Consider the following 21,596-nt stretch of genomic DNA (forward strand, 5'->3'; position numbering starts at 1 on the left):
TTTCATCTGAGGCCCTCCCAGGCTCCGCTGTCCGTGATGTCGAACCACCTTGTTTTTCCTTCAGCACCATCTCTCTGTGTATCATGCACTTAACAAATGTATTGACTACTATGTAAGCTAGTATAGAAAGTTCTCTTTTTTATCCCTGGAACATTCTGGAACCAAGAGCATTAACCACACCCTTGAAATAAGAGCTGCAACCTCTGTACGGCTTACTTGGTGCTCTGTCGTGTTTCGAGCACCATTTACTCCTCATAACAGCTCTAGGAGGCTGGTGCTTTGTTTCCCCCTTTTTAAAGGCAGGGAAAGTGAGGTGCAGAGAGATCAAGACCGTGACGCACGTAAGTAGACGACAGAGCAGTGAATGCGGGTGTTCTGGTTCCAGCGTCCGGGCTCCTGGCCGCTGTGGCAGGCAGCCCCTGAGGTGGCCCCAGGGGTCCCTGTCCTCTGGTGTCCACGTCCCGTGTCAAGCTGAAGTTTTTTTAGTTGATATATAGTTGATGTGCAATATTACATACGTTCCAGGTGTGCAACATAGTGAGTCACAATTTTTAAAGTTTATGCTCCGTTTATAGTTATTATAAAATGTTGGTGGTGTTCCCTGTGTTGTGCAATGTGTCCTCGTAGCTTATTTTATCACAGCAGTTGGTACCTGTTGATCCCCCTCCCCCTTTCCCTCTCCCCTCTGGTGACCACTGGTTTGTTCTCTGTATCTATGAGTCTGTTTCCCTTTTGTTATAGTCATTAGTTTGTTTTATTTTGTAGATACAGTATTTGCTTTCCTTTGTCTGACTTATTTCACTTAGCTTAATACCCTCCAAGTCCATCCATGTTGCTGCAAACGGCAAAATTTCATTTTTTTTATGACTAATATGCCATTGTGTGTGTGTATATATGTATATAGAACTTCTTTATCCAGTCATCTGTTCATGGACACTTAGGTTGTTTCCATATCTTGGCAATTGTAAATAATGCTGCTGTGAACATTGGGCTGCATGTATCTTTTCAAATTAGTGTTTTGGGGTTTTTTTCTGGATATATACCCGAGAGTAGAATTGCTGGGTCATATAGTAGTTCTGTTTTTAATTTTTTGAGGACCCTCCACACTGTTTTCTGCAGTGGCTGCACCAATTCACGTTCCTATCAGCAGCGCACGCAGGTCCCATTTACTCCACACCCTCGCCAACATCTCTTAAGTGCTGAGAGGCCACTTAATCTGTCTGTTGTTGTTTTGTTTCTTCTCAAAATCCTTTGGCTTGCATCATTTTTAGTTTGCTGTCTAGTTTAGAGAGATTTCACTATTTAAAAATACTTTTCCCTGCTCTTATATGAATGCAAAGCATTACTTAGATTGTGTGTGTGTGTGTGTTTTAATCACACCATATTTGGGCAAGAGTTGGATTTTCTATGTTAACCAGTCAGCCTTGCCACTGCTCTTAACTGACTTTAGATTCAAAGGCTACCTGACTTATCAAAGATACAGTCATGGTTACATCATTTTACCAGAGGTAACCAAAGGGAATACTTTGGTTACAGGCAAACAACTGTTGACCTCAGGTCTCCTGCCAAAATTTCAAACACCATGAGGTAGCACTGGAGCAGATCCAGTGAGAGTTTGTAGTTTGGCCCTGCATGGAGCCCAAAGGTTAGTTTGCAGGATTTATATGGCACATGAAGGTTGATGAAGGCAAAAGAGTTTTGATGAATAAAGCAAACAGCTTCCCCCAAGACAATCCTTGGTGTTTTGTAAATGATCGCTCCAGTGGGAGCAGCAACCCCAAATCCTGCTGTTGAGCCTGGAGGCAAATGCTTTTTGCACTGCCGCTAAAACAGGAAGACATCCTCACTCACATGGGACAGTGTCACCCATCACCCCTTCAGATCCTCTAACGTAGAATGGAGTCTGTTCCTCCTGCCAGTAGAGGCTACACTTTAAGTACCCTCACCCCCGAAAGGCATCATGTTATTGTAGAGCCACCCATAGGCACGTGTGGTGCTGCTCTCTGCTCCCTGTGTGTCTGAAATGGGCACTGGGAAGCCTGCCCTCCTTGGGGGCCGCACAGCCATTGGCCAGCCTCCTATTCAAGACCTTGAAAATGGGATCGAAGTGCCCTTCGCGGAGCCTGTGTGTGATGGTGTTGGCATTTAGGGCCCCGAAGGAAGAAGTGAAACCCACAGGGATGAGAATCGTGGCTCTTAGTCACCCCCTGCACGCTCGCGCGCACACACGGAGGGGAGCTTGAGGCTGGCTCAGGAGCCCTGTCCCCCACCCTACCTGTGTGAAAGCTCCCAGCTCTCTCCACCCCAAGCTCTGTGCGCCATGCCCTGTCCCCCGGCCCCCGGGCAGCACTACGGCCTCTCTGACTTTCTTCCTACTTCCTCTCCTTTCCCTGCTCATCAGGGCTGAATTGTGTCCTCCCAAAATTCATCGGTTGAAGCCCAAACCCCAGTCCCTCAGAACGTGACTCTAACCCTAACCCTAACCCCAGTCCTTCAGAATCTGACCCTGACCCTGTCGGGTTGTGACTGTATTTGGAAATGGACACTTAAAGAGGTAATTAAGGCTAAACAAGGTCAGAAGGCCCTATGCCAGGAGGACTGGTTCCTTAGAAGGAGAGGAAGAGCCCACAGGGATGGGTGGGCCCAGAGGACAGGCCGCATGAGGACACAAGGAGAGGACGGCCATCCGCAGGCCCAGGAGAGAGGCCGAGGTGAACCTTGCTCAGATGTCCAGCCTCCGGAACTATCTCGGCAGAAGGAGTACCCATCTGCCTCCGGCCTTCCTTAGCTACAAAATAAGTGAGTGTCCACGACCTGGAGACGCTGTGACTCTGCAGCACAGAGAATCGCCACCTTCGACGTACCCAGACGAGCCGTTCAGAACCGCCGTGCTCCTCCTCCTGTCCCCCTTTGAGACGTCTTTTCTCAACGTAGATTAATACTGTTTCTTAGCTGATTGAAAGTATTCATATTTCAACAGCATTTCCCCCTCTTTTCCTTCGCATTGCAAAATTATTCGAAATCGAATGACTCTCGTGATGTTATGGATTAAAGGAGTGTTTCTCTGGGAATTTAAGTTACGCTTTTAACAGTTTCTTCAATAAAATATGTTCTGAGTTACAAACATTCTATATGCAGGTAAGTCTTCGGAACATACTACTGGTAAGTTGGGACTGCGTAAACGTGGTTGAGTTGAAAGAAGTCATAAATCCTGACGCTGCTTCTTTGGCAGTAAGCTTTTACTATGAGATGAGCAGCTTGACCTAATTGTATTAAGAACAGAAATCTAAGAGGTGGCTGGCCTTACCGCTTCACCCTCCAGCCTCGAAAACTCTATGAAGAGTGGATTTCCTCCCCGGTCTCAAGCAAAGGCCTGATTATGACCAAAACTTGACCTGGACCCTCAGCAGGCTGGACATCTCTGAAACTTCCCAGAATAACAAAATAGAGTATAAATGCAGGGTGTTCAGTAAATTAGGGGTCGAACAGGAGGATGAAATTCCTATCCTCTGCTCCACTTCCTACCTCTGACCCTGCAGAGTGGGCCCCCTCTGCCTCTGAGACCCTCGGACGGACCTTTGATTTTAGCAGAGAGTAACCCGCCTTATCACGCAGCGTGGGCCTGAGCGCAGGCCAGCCATGTTCTCAATTCTGTGTGTAACTCTTTCCTAATATTTTAATAGAGGGAAGATCAATAGAAGCAGAAAGGTCTGTGCACAGAGCAGCCAAATAAAGCACTTGCCGCGTGTCGGCGCCTGGACTCAGAAAAATAGAGACCCAGAGTGCAAACCGCCCCCATGCAAATCGTTACTACCCGCCTCCACGGCCTTAGGACTTGTGTGGTCCTACTACGCACGGCACACCAGGTAGGAGCTGCGGGGAGGGTTGAACCGAACAAAACAGGACCACTCCCCTTGTGGGGCTGGAGTTCCCTGGACTCACTCCAAAAAAGTAATGAAGCAAATGTCCTTACAGCCAAATTTCTGAGAAGCAACTGCTGACTCTGCTGGGCAGGTTTCCATGCCCGCACCCCCGCCCCCAGGTACCTTGGCCCTCAGGCCCAGGCTCGCTCGCTCCCAGGGGCAGCCCTGGGCAGGCAGGCTGTGTTAGTGGCAGCACAGAGCACTTTGGGGGGTGTTTCACCAGGGTCCCTGCCCCTGCCCCCAACCATATTCTCACTTATACACCATAAGAAAAACTCTGAATAAAAAATAAAAATAAAATAAAGATAAGATAAAATACCATGGGAACATTCAGATTGATAGCTATGTTACTGAAGAATAATCTGTACTTAATCCACATTTTAGGATTCATTTTTTAAGAAGATTGACATACAGTATTTAAAATGTTTCAGCTCACATTGCAATTCTGTGGAGCACACAGTATTATTATTACAATTGAGTAATTACTGGTATTTTCAGAAGTTATGGCATACCAGATGAATGCTTACTAACTTAATTGGTCAGCAATTTGTTCGTATTTGTATTTCTAATGAAATTGTGCTTTTCAAAATAAACCAAGTAATTTATCTGTAATTTGGGTGATTTCAAAAATAAATAGAAAAAAATGTTTAAACAGTTTCTATACATCCCTATTTTATATACACACACACACACACGCACACGCACACACACGCACATTTTTGAACTATAGAAACTGCTTGTTGGACAACAATGGTAAAGTGACAGTTGAGCATCATGTGAGTTTATTTTCCAGGCTCAGGCTTTGAGCTAATGAAAACCATGTTGAATCTGCCCAGTTTGGGGAAGGAAGAGACCAGATCTCGCCACAGCTCTACCATCGCTGAATTATCAGTGCCCTTGGGGGTATTTGAGCCTCTAGGAACCTCTGTTGGTCTATAAACCTTTTTCAATAGAAGAGGGGATCTTGTAAATATATAGTAATGTTAAAGTTTCTGAATATTTTTTATTTTTCGAATTTTTTTCAGGTGTAACTTTAGAGATAAGGAAATGGACTTTGCGGGACCTCTGGTTTGAGGGCAGGGTCCCTAATGTTAAATCTATTTGGGTTAATTTAGTGGCTACAATACTTGCTATACAAGTAGGGGGTTCTAGACCCAAGCCTGCCCTGTGACTTGCTGGGCAGTCCTCTTAAGTCAGTCACTTCTCCTTTACCAGCTGTCAGTTTCTAACTAAAATAAGAGCTGAGACCAGTGACTGTGAATGGTTCACAGTGCTCTGTGGAGCATCAGTGCTGCTGTCTAAACCCGAACTTCTGACTCGTCTCACCCAAGGTGAGCGAGAAGGGGCTGAGTGTGGTCTCGGCATTTCATCATCTATTAGTGAGACCAAGGCCTGCATCCCACCACCCTGAAGATGTCTCGCGCTGATCTTGAGAGGAACAACGTGAGGTTCCACGATGAACAGGTCCGAGTTGGGGGAAGGCCTCCCTGTGTGAAGGGGAGCAGAGCATAACACTGCGATCCTGTACGTGGCCGTGGCTGGGGTCACTGCAGGCTGGGCGTCCACAGCACCCTGGCGACGCTGGACTAGCTGAGTGTGGCAGCTGAGGGGCCTCACCCTCTGGCCAGATGGTGTCCCCAGCAGTGCCGATCTTAGGACAGAAATGACATTATGTATTTTGTTTGAGTGGCCTGTCTTCAGCAACCTGTGTCAAGACTGTCTGCCGATAGGACTTACCGCAGAGTGAAGAGGGCTGGCTCTGGACTAGGGGCCGGGTGAATTCCACCACACTGCGGTCCTGCCCCTTGCCAGCCCCGTCACCTTGGGTCAGGGCTTACCTTTCCTGCAGTTCCTTTCCCCTCTGGAACAGAGGGATCAGAGCACCAGGCACCCGGCAGGACTCTTGTGAGGGTCCCTTGAGATGGCACGTGTGAAGTGTTTGAGGCTGGACCCGAACCACAGTGACCCTGAACTAATTTAGCTGTTAAAATCTCTTTTAGGCCCATTCGACCTTACCACAAGTTACTATAATATTTTTTTAAATTTTAGGCCCCTGTTTCAAATAAAGATCTCTTGGCTAAATGGGACGGTTTTGCCTTCAATAAAGTTCTAAATTAAGGTTGTTTACAAGAAAATGATATCTTGGAAAAGAATCTGAAAAAAAAATGTATGTACAACTGAATCACTTTGCTGTACACCTGAAACTAACACAACATTGTAAATCAACTATACTTCAATTCAAAAAAATACTTTTTAAAGAAAATCATATCTGGTTTTTGTTCTCTTGTAGTCCCCACACGTGCTTTTTTAAAAAAATGAAAAATTTTTTCATACACTAGTGCATTTTTTTAAGGTTAATTAAATTATAAGACAAACTAGCCTTTGGGATTGCTCTATAGTGGGAGTTGTCAAGCTTTTTTTGCAAAGGCCCAGGTAGTAAACATTGAAGGCTTTCCAACCATGCAGTCTCTGCTGCAACCGCTTGGCTCTGGACTCGACTGAGAGCCGCCCGGGACAAGAACACAGGGAGGCGGGCGCGCCGTGTCGCCAGGTAACCGCGCTTTGGCCATGGAGGGGGAGCTTCACGTAGTCTCCATGTGTCATGAGATATTATTATTATTTTGCTTTTTTCCCCAAACAATTAAAAATATAAAAACCACTCAGAGCTTTCAATCTGTACAAAAACAGGTAGAGGGGCCCCGTGGCCCCCGGTGCCGTGGACTGGCAGCCCCTGCTCTGCAAGAATAAAGGTGTGGAAGGAGGTGTGGGCGCATCCACCAAGGGGCAGGTGTGCCTTGTTTTACTGCCCTTTGTTTTATTCTGCTTTGCAAATACTGCTTTTTTTTTTTTTTTTTTTGCAAATTGAAGGTTGGTGGCAACCCCACAATACGTTAGTCTGTCGACGCCATTTTTCCAACGACAGTTGCCCACTCTCTGTCTCTGTGTCACATTTTGGTAATTCTTGCAATATTTCAAACTTTGTTATTAGTATGTTTGCTGAGGTGATCTGTGATGTCACTGTTGTCATTGTTTTAGGGCACCGTGAACCATGCCCATGCAGGACAACAGACTTAATAAACATCGTGTGTGTTGTGACTGCTCCACCTGCCGGCCGCTCGCCTGTCTCTCTCCCTCTCCTCGGGCCTACTTCCTGAGACACAACAATGTCGAAATTAGGCCACTTAACATCCCTCCGGTGACCTCTAAGCATTCAAGCGAAGAGTCCCACATCTCTCCCTTTAAATCAAAGGCCAGAAGTGATTACACTTAGTGAGGAAGGCACGTGAAAGCTGAGACAGACTGAAAGCAAGGCCTCTGGCACCAGACACTTGGTTCTTGAAGGAAATTAAAAACGCTGCTCCAGTGAACACAGAAATGATAAGAGAGTGAACCAGCCTCACTGCTGAGATGGAGAAGGTTTTAGTGGTCTGGATGGAAGATCAAACCAGCCACAACATCCCCTTAGGCCAAAGCCTTGCCCAGAGCCAGACCCTAACTCTCTCCAGTTCTTTGAAGGCTGAGAGAGGTGAGGGAGCCCCATGAGGAAAGTGTGAAGCCAGCAGAGGTGGGTACAAGAGGCTAAATGAAAGAAGTCATCTTCAGAACATCTCAGTGCAGGTGAAGCGGCAGGTGCGGATGCAGAAGCTGCAGCAAGTTCTCCAGAAGATCCGGCTCAGATAATTCATGAAGGTGCTGCGCCAAGCAGCAGATTTTCGGTGTAGACAGAACAGCCTTGTTTCGGAAGGACATGCCATCTGGGACTTTCCCAGCTGGAGGGGAGAAGTCCTTGCCTGGCTTCAAAGCTCAAAGGACAGGCTGACTCTCTCGTTAGGGGCTAAAGCAGCTGGTGACTTTGAGGTGAAGCCAATGCTCATTTACCATTTCAAAAATCCTAGGGCCCTTAAGAATGATGCTTTTTTTAAAAAAAAATGCCAAATCTACTCTGCCTGTGCTCTGTAAATGAAACAACAAAGTCTGGATGACAGCACGTCTGTTTACAATATGGTTTACTGACCATCTTAAGCCCACTGTTGAGACCTACTATCCAGAAAAAAGCTTTTCAAAATATGACTGCTCGCCGACAACGCACCTGCCACCCAAGGGCTCTGCTGGAGAAGGACAGTGAGAGTCGCCGTGTTCCCACACCTGCTGACACAACAGCCCTTCTGAGGCCCATGGGCCAAGGAGTAATTTTGACTTTCTGGTCTTATTATTTAAGAAATACATATGTCATAAGGCTTCATCTGCCATAGACAGGGGTTCCTCTGCTGGATCTGGGCAAAGTCAGTGGAAAATCTCCTGGAAAGGGTTCATTGTTCTAGATTGCCATTGAGAACATTCATGATTCATGGGAAGAGGTAAAAAATACCAGTATTAACAGAAGAGATGCTTGGGAATAGTTGACTCCCAGCCCCGACAGGTGGCTCCGAGGGGTTCAAGACCTCCGTGGAGGCAGTGACTGCAGACGTGGTAGGAACAGCAGGAGAACTAGGTTAGCAGAGGGGCCTGAGGATGGGACCTAACGGCAGTGGTGTTGTGAGGAGACCTGAATGGATGAGGAGATCTTACGACTGAGCGAAGTGGTACCTTGAGAAGCAATCTACTCCTGATGAAGATGCTGTGAAGATTGTTGAAGTGACAGCAAAGAATTTAGAACATATAAACTGAGTGGATCAAGCAGTGGCAGGTTTGGGAGGACTGACTCCAATTTTGAGGCTATCAGATGATGGTTAGCACTTTTTAGCAATAAAGTATTTTTTAATTAAGATATGTACTGTTTTTTAGATATAATGCTATTGCACACTAAACAAACTAAAATATAGTGTAAAAACATAACTTTTATATGCACTGGGAAACCAAAAACTTCATGTGACTTGCTTTATTGGGGCGGTCTGGAACCCACAATAGCTCCACAGTATGATACATTAGGAAACCACACTGGAAATTTAGTTTAAAACAATTTTCCATAAAATAGAATTTTGTTAATCTTGAGCTGAGTTTCATTTTCTTGATATGAAAAATAACTTACATAGGAGATAATTTCATGATAATATTAAATAGCAAGACAAAATCTTTAAAGAATTTTATGAAGTGTGGAGATTTTTGAGTGAATAATTATGTTGCTTTTTCTAAACTTCTTCTAAGAGATGAATAATGAGCAAAATTGTTGCAGTTTATCTGTAGGTGAATGGTTTAAACATGGGGAATATTTAAAAATTTAAAACAAAAATTCATACTTTTATTTCTGAAAGGTGAATCATTTCAACATTATCAAATATTGCAATATATTCTTAATATTTGTAGTACAAGGAAAAAGTTAAATATAATTTATATAAATACATAGAGAAATAGCAATAACAATATTATAGCTGATAACTCAATATTTAAAATATTCTACCTAACTGTTGTGCACAGTAGTTAAACACTACCGTATAGCCTTATTTTTCTTCCAACTACAAGTCATTTAAAGATAAGTATTTAAATAAAATACAATGCCAAGACACATTTAATGGACACGTATCCAAAGCTTTTAGATGGCCATTTTCATCCAGTTTTAATTTTAAAATATATCACATGAGAGCTACATTCTTTTCATAGGTGCGTGTTTAGTAATATCGGAAAAACTGCCTTTTCTGGAAAAAACCTTCCAATTAATATGGTGAAGGTATAGACAAGATGGTTGAAACCTGACATAGACATTAGAGTTTCCAGCAAAAATAAATTAAAACAAAGGGAAAATGCTAAAACCATCTTTAATGTTTTCAGAACATCAAGTTCGTCATTTTAAAAGCGTTGAATACTGGGTATAGGGAAAGCTGAGAAACATTTTCTTTTTATTAAAAGGCATGATACAGTCCTTTAAAATGTCCTTTATAATATATATGTGCACTCCATATCTGGTCAAAAAGTCATGCAGTTTCACTAAAACGTGAATGTTTTAATAACTATTGGGTGGTTTTTATAGAAGTAAAGCTGTTTCCTTAGGAAAAAAAAAAAAACTTCTGCCAATTGGAACATCTTCATTCTAGGGGGCTGGGAGGGGTGGGGAAGAAGATTTTTCCTCTGAAAATAATGAAGTTCGGTCCCTGGCTCAATGAACATTCACTACCTTATTCAAATGAAAACAAATTATCATGCTTCTGGAAAGTAGTTGTTTTCACTTGCACATCCTGAAATAGCATCTGGAAACCATCACCAAAATGTTAAAAGTGACACGCGAGTGTTGGTGAACAGAACTGCACCTGCTGCATCCCGTCCACCCCCGCTAAACGCCACTGTCCGGAGGGACAGATGAGTGACGGCATTCTCCATCTTGTTACATCATCAGGTGTCCTCTTCTTCCAACCACGCAGTCACAGCTGCTTGAGTTTATATTTAAACTCAATGTCATTTAATGGTGGCAAAATGCCCAAGCCGGCACGGGACTGGTCCAAAGGGGGACATTTGACTTGGCTCTCCACAAGCTCCAGTTCAAAATAGGAAAGCATCAGAATCAAAAATTGCTTGATTTCCTGGACAGCAAATAATCTTCCAGGACATATTGTAGCCCCTGACCCAAAGGGCATATAGTAGTATTTTAACTTGAGTCCGTTACTATAGAAGGCCGTCTTTGTCTTCCCGTTTTCATCAAGATAGCGATCATATTTAAAAGTCTGCAGCAAAGATACAGAGAAAATAAATTTATAAGCTAATTTTAAAGGAATTTATCTTTTTCTTAACCTGGAAGCTCCAGAATAATTTTTTTTTTAATCCAGTCTTTTTGTAATTTAGCAAATACCCCACCTTGAATCAGAAAGTGATGAGGAACGAACTTAAGGAGAACTGATGGGGATGGGAAAGCTTTATGCGTCCCGTCCTGCCTGGGTGACTAGTTCCTCCCTCTGATTGGCAGAACTAGACAGAAGGATTCAGATCAGAAACGAGAGGAGTCAGTACACCAGCCTCTAATTTCCTGGATTTGGGAGCAGAATCTTTTTAGGAAGAAGAGAAGCAGCAATGGTGTTATCACAATTGCAGATAAAATCTAGTAGAGATTATGTGATAACAAACACCAGGAGTAAAGATTAAAAATTCAAGCCATCGTCCAAATTTTCCAAAACATATGAATTTTTCACCTAATAAAGGAGGCAATCCTGTGGTTTCAATGATCAAATCAATTCTGTGGTGGTAAATTTCCTCTCTATTTCAATATGGGTCGATGTCACCTGGATACTGAGCTTTGATGAACAGTCACTTACCAAAGGGTCTGGGTAGATTTCTGGATCTAAATGCATTAACTGCGGATAAAGAGCTATGATGTCATCTTTGCGGATGTTGTAGGAACCGTCCTGGAGGTGCAGAGTGAAACCTTCCTTAGCTGTCCGGATGTTGAGGGACGCACTGGAAAGCCTCAGAGACTCCTTGATGATACTGTCTAAAGATTTTTAAAGGACGGAAGGAGACGAGGGAGGGAGGAAGAAGAGAGAAGAAAGTATTTAAAGGCCACATAATGCAGAGTCTGACATATTTCTAGCAGCCTCTAACACAAAGCTGAGCAGACTATGGGTAGCTGGCCAGATAAAAATTTCCCAGACTCTTTTCTGTGACCATGACGCTGTGATCAATGATTCAGTTATGTCTTAATGTATTTTTAATCTGATAATCTGAGTTAAGAATCTTCTGATAAAGACGGAATCTTCTTTGTCATCAATGGGAACTAGACTTCCAACATTTTAAGGAAAGGTAATCTTGTTTCGACATGATGCTAGACATCAAATATGACTGGGAAAACTCAGATATGTGAATTATTCAAAGTTTATCACTTTCGAGTTTATCAGTTCATATACTACTAACGCTTTTATTTAGAAATAATTTTCCAGATGTTTAATGCAGCTCCACTTCAGGGTTTGCAGGAACCCATTTTTAGCATTACGATCTCTGGTGTAAGATAATTCCCTGCATTCTGGTAGGGACCTAAAGGCACAAAAGGAACATGCTGACAAAAGCTAAAATATAAACTGAGAAGTTGCTTCCTGACCTTCCACCCTCTGTCCTTTTAACTGTCATGGTTTAGGTGCTCAGCACATGATTGTGTGTAAAAGCATGGCACTTCAGCATCTTTTTCACAAATGAGAAAATAAGCCCCCCAAAAGTGAAGGGACATGTCCGCGGTCTCCAGGGCAGGGCAGCGCCCCCCAGTGGACCCTGTGTCTCTTGCCTCCTGGTCCCTCCCACTAGGACACACTGTCCCTGAAAGCACGTGTTGGCTTCTTTCCTCTAGAGAAACATCACAAAAACAAAAAGGGAACCCTTTCTTACTATATAAACAGAGTACTTCAGGATTTCTATAAAATACAGAGAAGCAAATCATTTTTAAATGTAATAACCTTCCGATCACCCCACCCACGCAGCTAATTGCGGTTTCACGATGGTACCTTCCCCCTTTTATTTCATGAAAGTGCGCTCCCATTAACAATAGAGTTAGTGGCAAGTGCAGGAAGGAAGCAGGCAGCGCGGGGTACTGCAGAGAGGTGGCTGAGCGTATCAGTCAAGCGTCCCACATTAACACTGCCATTGCTTCCACCATTCCATCCCAGGCAGGAACCTAACCTCGAAACAAGCAGTAACCAGTTTCCTCCCTTGTTATACAGAGATGGTCATCGTCCCGGGTCCCAGGACAGCTGGAGGGTCACACAGGACAACACTCCCAGTATAATGCCTACAACAGGTAAGTGCAAGGCATGCACTGAGGATTCCTATGGATGGGGCCCAGTTAGTGAGACGGAACACAGCCAACACACCTAGCACAGGCATGGCATCCAGCTGTGCTTGATTCAGATAAATTGGATTGCCTTCTACGCTAACTTTTTGATCAGCGTTCTCTAGTGTCTTGTTTATTTCTTCAGTAGCTGCTTTCATGGCTTCAGGGTTCCTGTTAAAGGTTAAGGGAAAAAAAAAGATGTACAGAAAGTAAGTTCTTTTCTCTACCAAAAGGCCTGCATTTTCCCCTTCTTTTAACTAGACAGTCAGGATCCGCAGAAGTTGGGGAAGGGGCGCTCCTGTTTATTTTTTACTCTGTTTTGTAGTTGTGTTTAAGTCCTTGGATATTAGCAAGAATCGTTGCCTTCACAGGGTCTTGCTACATAGAAGTAAGACTTTGGTCAGACTTTTAAATAAATGATTCTATTAAGGATTAAATGGTCAAATTAGTCAAATGCATGGCAATGGAGAAGGAAAATTGCATTTAAAATAACAATTCTGTAGTACTGGCTAAATTGCCAAAGGAAATTTAAATATACTCTTAAAATCCACACCAGGATGTCACGTAGCACAGCTTTTCTATTTATATGATAATTGTTCTAACACTTTGACTTGTGACATGAATGCGACTTCATTTCAGTGCCTTATGTGTACCGGGTCCTCAGGGCCATGGTGATGTAACCTGTAACACATCACAGTAAATTGAGTCTCAGAAACGTTTGACTGGTAAGTGTCTATGTGACTGTCATACAGTGGCTGCTGTCGCCTACATGGTATAAAATCTATGCTGTAACCTTACTGTACATATGTGACTTTATTCCAGACGGAGCTTTCTTAAGTAAAAACTTTGGAAGACATTTAACATTTGTGACAGAATTGCAATGATTGTTTGTATCTAAAATTCTTTAAAAATATTTTTTATATTAAAGACACAAAGTTATTAGCCATCAATGGAACCTTGGCATTCCCAATCCTATGGAATAGTAACTTTGTGTCTATGGGATGCTAAACACCCAATTCAACTGAAATAAGAGCCATTTGAAGGTCAAATTCCCCAAAGATTAACACATTGGAAAGAAATCACGTTATGCAAAATATATGTTGCACGTAGGTTTTTTGGTATACACAGTTTTAAAAGGCAAAACCAGGCTAACTTCCATCAATAATAATGTATTATGACGGATTCGTAGCTATCAGAGTTGGTCAAATACACATGAATTACTAGTTGAGTGAAAACAGTCGATGCACCAGTGAGTAAGGTACAGGCACTGCCCTTCTCACTGGACACCAGTAATCACGCAAGTGTATTTTTATGATTATTAAGACCAAATTCGTGGATGTAAGGAGGCGTCATGAAGAACAGCCTGGGGTTAAGAGCGAGGGCTCTGGGTGCAGGCAGCCTGCACTGACCCTGGACCAACACAAGCCTCTCCCTGGGGTGTCTCTGCTGCCGTAAGATGCATTTACCAGTCAGAGATGCTCATGTTTTTGGAGGATTGGATGAGCCAATACACTTACAAGGGTGAGTGCCACCTTCTTGATTAACAGCATGAGAAGGTACCACAAGTCTTTTTTTTTTTTAAGTTAAAATAGTTGAACTTCTGCTTTCAACCAACATAAACACATGACAAAGTCGCTAATTACCTAATCATCTGAAATAAGCTCCAGAAGGTCGCCGGAATCGTGTTTGCTTGCGATGCCCAGAGGACAGCGAGGAGCGACTTGGCCTTCTCCGTGTCATCCCGGGTAGAGAGCATGTCATTCAGAAACCTGACCAGTTCCGAGATGTGGTCTCTCCTCCTGAGTTTCTGCAGCCTCAAGCCCTCCGCCAGTTTCTCCCGGGCGTGGCGTCCCGTCTTGAACACGTGAATGGGGAAGCCTGCTACCAGGGCCGGGAAGATTTTGTCAAACTGCTTGAAGTTGTCGAGGGTATTTAGAATAAGTGCTTTTTGGGCATCCTGCCCTGTAAGATCTCTGCCAAAGAGTGTGAAATACCCGGCTTCGAACATCACTCGGTAGCAGAAGGAATACATCCCCTCCGTCGCCCAGGCCGCCGCCTTGGGTTCGGGGACCAGCCGGGCTCTCAGGACAAGCTGGAGGTTCTCCATCATGGTTTCTGTGAGGGAGCCCAAGGCCTCGCCCTGCAGGGTTTTGATGATGGTTTTACTTATGTTGTCTGTGGTGTTTCCATCACTCGGGTCAATGCTTCTGTGCCCAAATGCCTGACAGTAAACGAACGTGTGAAAAAATAAAGTAAGCCTGACTCAAGACTCATAAATGGCTGAAACACAGATCAGATGCTTTCGTAACTCTCTCCTTGTTACCAAAAAAAAAAAAAAAGGGAAATCGGCCTTCCCACATACAATTTCATAGCACTTTACAAATAAATGGCCAAATCATGCTCTTCAAGGCCAAGTTTAAGTCCCAGGTGTTTGGTGAAACTTCCCTCACAGCCACTCTAGTCTTCTGTATCTTATTTTTCTCTTGCATCTGCATTTATTTGCACACGAGTTTGGTTCTAATCAAGAATGTTTCTAGATCATTAGGTCTCCTTTATATTCTATGTACATGTATCTTAACCAGACTTTAAGCTACTTAGTAGCAGAAACCGTGTCTAATATTTCTTTGCAGAGACTAAGTGAATATGAATTCACTGTTTTCTCTGTACAAGAGCCTCTTAGATCTCATCTAAGTGATGCCAAAATGTCAATTCCTTCACGAAACCAAACACTTGTTCAATGTTAAGTTTCCAGCGGCCGCGTGTGCCCTGGGGATTGTGTAGAAATCACTCACGTGAGTGAGTTTGTACCGGTCTTATATCTATTTCGGCTTTTTCAAAACATTAGTTCCAAGAAAGTATGTCTAATTTGATTTATTGCGTTTGTAAGAATCTCCCTGTGAGGGTAACCCTCTGTAACATGTCTCACTTCAAATTTAAGTGCATCAGAATGATTAAATAGATTGACAGGAAGAACATAAACAGACCAAAGGCTTATCAATGCAAAGCTGGTTACCTTTGCAGAAGCAGTGAAGTGAAATTTTTTCCAGTCTAAGTACTTTCCATGGCACAACACCTTGTGGTACGACAAGGGGTTGGTGATGAAGTGGACGTAGTTTCCCATGAGTTTGCAGGTGAACACGTGACCGTGTTTCCTCTGATTGGCTCTGAGGAACTCGAGGGGGTTGGCCCCAAACTGCAGCGCGCAGCCCAGGTACGGGACCCACCCATTCTCCAGAGGCGGTTCACCCACTTGCCTGTAAGACACAGATGGTAGCTACGGAAAGCTGCACATTGCTTTTGATTTATACCAGGCTTTAAATATTTTACCAGCGACTTTGAACTTCAAAGTTCTACAGGGTATAGGTACTTTTTCGTTGTTGGTGGGGGGCCTTGCTCCCTACTAAAATAATGAGTTAAATTAACGTGAGATACTGGTGGAAATAACTAACCCCATCCATCCATCCATCCATCCATCCATCCATCCACGCACGCCTTCAGCAGAAACTTACCGGATGTCTAATCTGCGCTCTGCACTCTTCCCAGTGATGAGGGTGAAAGGGACTACGGGGCCAGCGAGGTTTTCCCTCTCAGTGTAGAGAGGACACCACGTTCTAGTGTTTATGTTTTTTCTAAGCATCATTTGCCTAAGTCTCTCAAAATGTTTCATCTGATTGTTTTCTTTAAAGATACAGGATACTGAATAACGGAAAGGATTGCAGAATTGAAGTTTTCAAAATCTTCCTAGTTGAAATCTGCTACTATTCTGTGATGACAGCTGAAGCGGGGCGGGGGGTGGGGGGAGTCTCTGAGAAATTAGCATACGACAAAGCAAAACCGAGCCAGGTAAGTATTGACAGGATCATCTATCATAATTCAATGCTCTTTCCTGCTGTTTTAAATGTTTTTATTTAAGAATATAATGTTTATTTTCCAATGTACACCACCATCCCTCTTGGTAGAAGAATATAACATAAAATAATTATTTTTATTTTTATAGTTTGCAGGTAAGTAGTTTGATTAAGACTAGAAACTATCAGGCCTAAAAAGATACCATAAAAGGACAAAAATACCTGTAAAAGGTGGACAATACGTAGCAATCTACATGGCTGGAGGTATGCTGTGAGTAATTCTAGCATCAGCAGACTGACACAGCAGAGAATATTTACATACCACCCCACCCCCCAATACTCTGAGCCAATCAGAAGTTAAACTATGGCTCTGTATCTGATGCTACTTGCATTTCTTGTATTCTTGAACCAATCATAAGTGATACATACAAAAAGGATGTCCCATACATTTAGCTATTCCCCAGTTCACCAGGGTGGATGATCATTAATAAGAAACAAAAGAGGAGTAGAATGATGAGTGCAATTTCTGTGCCCCTGTCTAACTTAGGCTGAGTCTGTACAACGCAGGGGACCGAGCTGAAAACAGAACGTGCATGTAGTCAGAACATCTGTTTAATCCCCACGAGAGGAATTTTACATCCCACTCACCATCTGTATTCTTACTAACCTGGACTCTGTACGTACACATAAACACACAGAGGGCTTATGGAATTTCTGTCACTTACATTTGGCAAGTGTGAACATTTTTGCATTACCACTCACATACCGATTACATACCATTACCATAAATTTAAATTAAATTTTAAATTGTTTAATTTTAAAAGAATTAAGGAAGAACATTTAAGAAAAATTTAGCACAGAAAACCAAACTTACTGTATAATAATGAAGGTAAAAGAACGTTCAATGAATGGACAGAAAAGCAATTTAAAGATAAAACTTTCCTTACCTTCTCCTCATGCCAAGAATAAGCCATAAACAACAGCACACGGCTGTAACAATCCCCCAGATCAGAGACATGCTCATCATTTTGCAAAACTAATGCCAAAATTCCGAGGAGGAGAGTCTGTGGTGAGAAAGGCAAGGAAGTCACAACACAGACTCCAGCTAGACGTCTTATATACAGTGAGATGCCTGACTTGAGTGACCAAAGCAAACAATTACCCATTCTATTAGAAAAAAAAAAAAAAAACAAAAACTGGCCTTGAACTAAGTCCACAGTTGTCAGAAGAGATTCCAAAACAATCAGAGACCTGCAATAATTGATCAGGTGAAGGTCCCTCACACATATGTTGACTTAACATTCAGACCTTGGAATGACAGCTAATATTACAAATGTAGTATGTTTATTAAAAGAGTAAATAAACCTGTTCAGGATGAACATACCAAGTAGAGACGCAAAATATAACAATTTAAAGAAAAATATGCATAAGTTATCATTAAGCTAACGATTTCATCTTGCTACCTTTTCAAGAAGAAATCAGTTTGAACGATTGGTGAGTGATACAGCGGTCAAGTTCAAAGGAAAGAGAACTTGGTGAAATGTTTCTGCTGCTTCTTTCAGAGCTTTTACAAAATCATAGATATTTTACTATATATAGTAACATGTTACTTACCTAACATCCTCAAGAAAGAAACCGGCGTAAATGCATCTTCCAAATAAACAGTTTATTTTAAAGCATCAAAACTTTATCAGCCATTTTTTTTCTAATTGAAAATGTTTACTAACTTTTCTAGTTGTTAAAGGAATACAATTTCAAATAGTTTAAGACCAACTGAAACATACCTTCATTAAAAGTGAAAGCCAGTTCATAATTTATCTCCTCTAGTGTTCCCCACTCAGAAGTAACAACTGTTAACTCTTTGGTATGTAACCTTCCAAACTTTATTTCTATGCACACTTAGTAACTGAGCACCATTTTGTGCCAAGAACTCTTCAAAGAAGGTATTCTGTGTACAAGCATGAATAGGATGGACAGATTCCCCACTCTAATGAAGACACTATTTCAGTAGAGAGGCAGATAATAATATATGACTCATGAATAAAAGAAAACAAGGTGTGGAGAGCTATTGGGGGATGAAGGAGACTGAAGATATGGTGACCAGGGAAGGGCTCTCCGAGGAGGTAGGAGGTGACATTTAAGATCTGAATGACAAAAAGAGATTAGCCAAGTAGAAACCAGAAGGAAGAGAAAACTCCAGGAAGAGAGAGCACCAAATGCAGAAGTTCTGAGATAAGGATGAATTTGGGGTATCTAAGAACAAGAAGGAGGCAGAATAGATCAGATCAGAGTGAAGAAGGGGAAATTTGGCTAAGACGTAAGACCAAATGGTTGGCAAGAGCTAATTCAGATATAAGGAGTAGGGAGAGAGACTTTGGAAGGCAACAGATCAAAATGCTGTCTTCAGCTATGCAGACCGCCATGCTGTCAGATCAAGAATTGAACCTGAGTCCAAAGCTAGGGAGAAAAGTCAGGGGCGGAAATAGAAATCTCAAGTCATCGGCATTTGGATGGCATTTAAAGCCCACAGACCTTATAAGATCACCTAGGGAGACAATAGAGCCCAAAGAAAGAATAGTGTCCAACATCCAGCCTCAGAGAAGCCCACTTCTTGAGAAGCATCAGAGAGCAGGTGCAGAGGAGGTGGGTGAGGAAGAACCAGGGCGAAAAGCAGGAAACCACGGTGTTACGGGAAGAGGAGGATGCAGCTGAAGAAAGATGAGAGATTATCTGCATCACATGCTACTCTGAGGCCAAGGAAGATGACAAAGAAATGACCTCTGCACTTGACGACACGGAGGTAGTCGGTGAGTCACACAGAAACACACATGCAAAGATGGGGTTCTAGCAAAGACTTTGCTTTTTTTATAGCACTAAAAAATGGGCACTGTCCTGTGTGTACTTCCTATGACAATACATATATAGGTATTAGATGTGTATCTGCATAGAGATCTTCATTTTTTTTTACATCAACTGCTTTATTTTTTTCCTTTTTTTATTGAAATATATAGTCCGTTTACAATGTGTCAATTTCCAGTGTACAGCATAATGTTTCAGTCATACATATACATGTATATATTCCATATATATTTCTTTTCATATTCTTTTTCATTATAGGTTAGAGCTCTTCATTTTTCATGTGTATATAGTTTTCCACTGACTGAATTTAGTACTATAATTTAATTAACTGATTCCCTACTGGTGGACGTTTGGTTTGTTTCCAGCTTTTGACTATAGAATCCATTGCTTTATTTCATGCTTTTTTGCCTCCTTACACAGAGACCACGAATGTTTTCTCATGGATGATTCGTGATCATAATTAATACCAATCACTGGATGGCAGTGCATAGATTTCTCCATCCATTTAGGGTTTTTCTAGGGCTTTGTGCACATTACATGTATCTAGACTGGTGGGCTTCTTGAATCACTACTTCTATTTTCTCCATGATTCCTGAAAAGCTGAACCTTCACGTGTCTGTCAGAGTAGGATGCCACAGTCGGAGAAAACGCCAACCTGATAACCAAACAAGTTAACCCTTTGGTGTCCCCTCTCAGTGAAAGCAAACGAACAAACACCTGGCACCACTAGGAGCTATCTGCAACCTCCTGTGACTCTATAATTTTGTCAAACTTAAAAGGTTTTCAAGATGGTGAAGAAGTACATTCTCAAGTCCAGGAAAACGTCCTGGAGCTTGGCCCCCACCCCACGGCGTCTCAGAACACCACAGGCTGCTTCCAAACACAGCCGTGCCCTCCGCTCTGCACCCCGGTCTCCCTCCCCCACCCACAGCCTCTCTGCTATACAACAGAAGCCCAGGAAACACACACACACGCTTTTCTGTTGCGGGCTGAGGAAAAGCAGAGGCTTGAGCATCCGTATTTTCCTCATTTACATACGGTTTTTGTCTTCCTCCCGAGGATGTCACTTCTTCCTGCTGTCACGTGTCCTCCCAGGCATTTGTCACACCCCCGATGCGCTGCCTCCGCTCTGGGGAGTGGGGATTCAGACGCTTGTTACAGTTGTCAAAACTATTAATAGGCTGAAAGGAAATTCCTACAAGGCTTTCCGATGAATCAAGTGCATAGAGTTTCCTGTGCGGATTTTATGACATTTCCATGTGTTCAGCACAGCGATCAGAGGGTCGGGAAATAAATACACGCTAGCTGAGTTGGAAAGCTGTTTGGTGCTTTTTTCATTCTCTGCTATGTTTCAAACTGTGAAGTGTCATCCCTCCTCCCCCCACCCACCCACACATGCTAAGCACCTACTGTGTATCAGGCACTGTGTCAACGCTGGGAACACAGTGGTAAACGAGGAGGCAGTGAGCTCTGGCCTGTGGGGTTTCCACGGCAGCAGGACCTAGAGTCAACGCCCTGATGCAGGAAGGAGTGTGTTTTGTCGCCAGAAGGTCTGGCGTGGAACGAGCTTGTCTAAGCGATCTGATCCATCCACGGCCTGCCAGTTCCCTCTTTACTTGGAGAGCAGCAGCGGGAACACACTGACGTGCAGAGGAAAGACTGTTCTGGACCTCAGAGAATATAGGACCAAGTCCAACACTCCATCCCCATGAACAGATGTGTGCAAAACACGGAAACGCAAACCAGAGGAACAGAGAGCAGAAAGCACAAGTGAAGCCATGGCTTATGTAACCTGCTGGTTAAGAAATGCTGCAAGCCTGCTTCACAGAGCTCACCCGGCAGGGTGGCCGCCTGAAATAAAATGAGCTGTGAGTATGGTCACACTCCGGAGCCAAAGCAGTTCTCTTCCTGAATTCACAAGTCACACCAACTCGGCGGTGGCACGTGGGTGACCTCGATCGGTACAAAACCTCGCACTTGCCCTTCAGGTCCCTAATTCAGGGCAAGTCAGCGGGAGAACCAAGGGGACTAGTCTGGGGCTTTCATAATATGCTCTTTTGTTTATTGAAGTTGGTTTACAATGTTGTGTTAACTTCTGGTGTACAGCATAGGGAGTCAGTCATACACACAGATTCCTTTTCATGTTCTTTTTCACTACATGTCACTGCAAGGTGTTGAATCTAGTTCCCTGTGCCGTACAGTAGGGCCTTGTTGTTTACCCATTTT

At 43.1% G+C, this 21,596-nt stretch overlaps 1 protein-coding gene across 2 annotated transcripts; it reads right to left on the minus strand.

The window, feature by feature from the left end:
- Positions 1-9,140: 9,140 nt before the first annotated feature.
- CYP7A1 (cytochrome P450 family 7 subfamily A member 1) lies at positions 9,141-20,728 on the minus strand. 2 transcript variants are annotated; one of them, XM_010970675.3, is made up of 7 exons: positions 20,409-20,728; positions 17,459-17,575; positions 15,677-15,917; positions 14,307-14,884; positions 12,704-12,834; positions 11,162-11,337; positions 9,141-10,576 (listed from the first exon to the last, which is right to left on the minus strand). In XM_010970675.3, the coding sequence occupies exons 2-7, from the start codon at positions 17,536-17,538 to the stop codon at positions 10,277-10,279; spliced, it is 1,506 nt and encodes a 501-aa protein (XP_010968977.1). In that variant the 5' UTR covers positions 17,539-17,575; positions 20,409-20,728; the 3' UTR covers positions 9,141-10,276. The 2 variants fall into 2 exon arrangements, with proteins under 2 accessions (XP_010968977.1, XP_074211029.1); XM_074354928.1 differs by having other exon boundaries at positions 20,342-20,728.
- Between the last annotated feature and the right edge of the window lie 868 nt (positions 20,729-21,596).

Source organism: Camelus bactrianus, chromosome 29, assembly GCF_048773025.1.
Source record: "Camelus bactrianus isolate YW-2024 breed Bactrian camel chromosome 29, ASM4877302v1, whole genome shotgun sequence".
NCBI lineage: Eukaryota > Metazoa > Chordata > Mammalia > Artiodactyla > Camelidae > Camelus > Camelus bactrianus.

What these genes read in the sequence shown, in the direction of transcription:
- CYP7A1 (XM_010970675.3), bottom strand. Translation starts at nt 17,538, where the DNA reads ATGATGAGCATGTCTCTGATCTGGGGGATTGTTACAGCCGTGTGCTGT. An exon ending in ATTCTTGGCATGAGGAGAAG is followed by an intron (nt 15,918 to 17,458) that starts GTAAGGAAAGTT and finishes TGTGTCTTACAG; the next exon opens with GCAAGTGGGTGAACCGCCTC. An exon ending in AAATCTACCCAGACCCTTTG is followed by an intron (nt 10,577 to 11,161) that starts GTAAGTGACTGT and finishes TCTTTGCTGCAG; the next exon opens with ACTTTTAAATATGATCGCTA.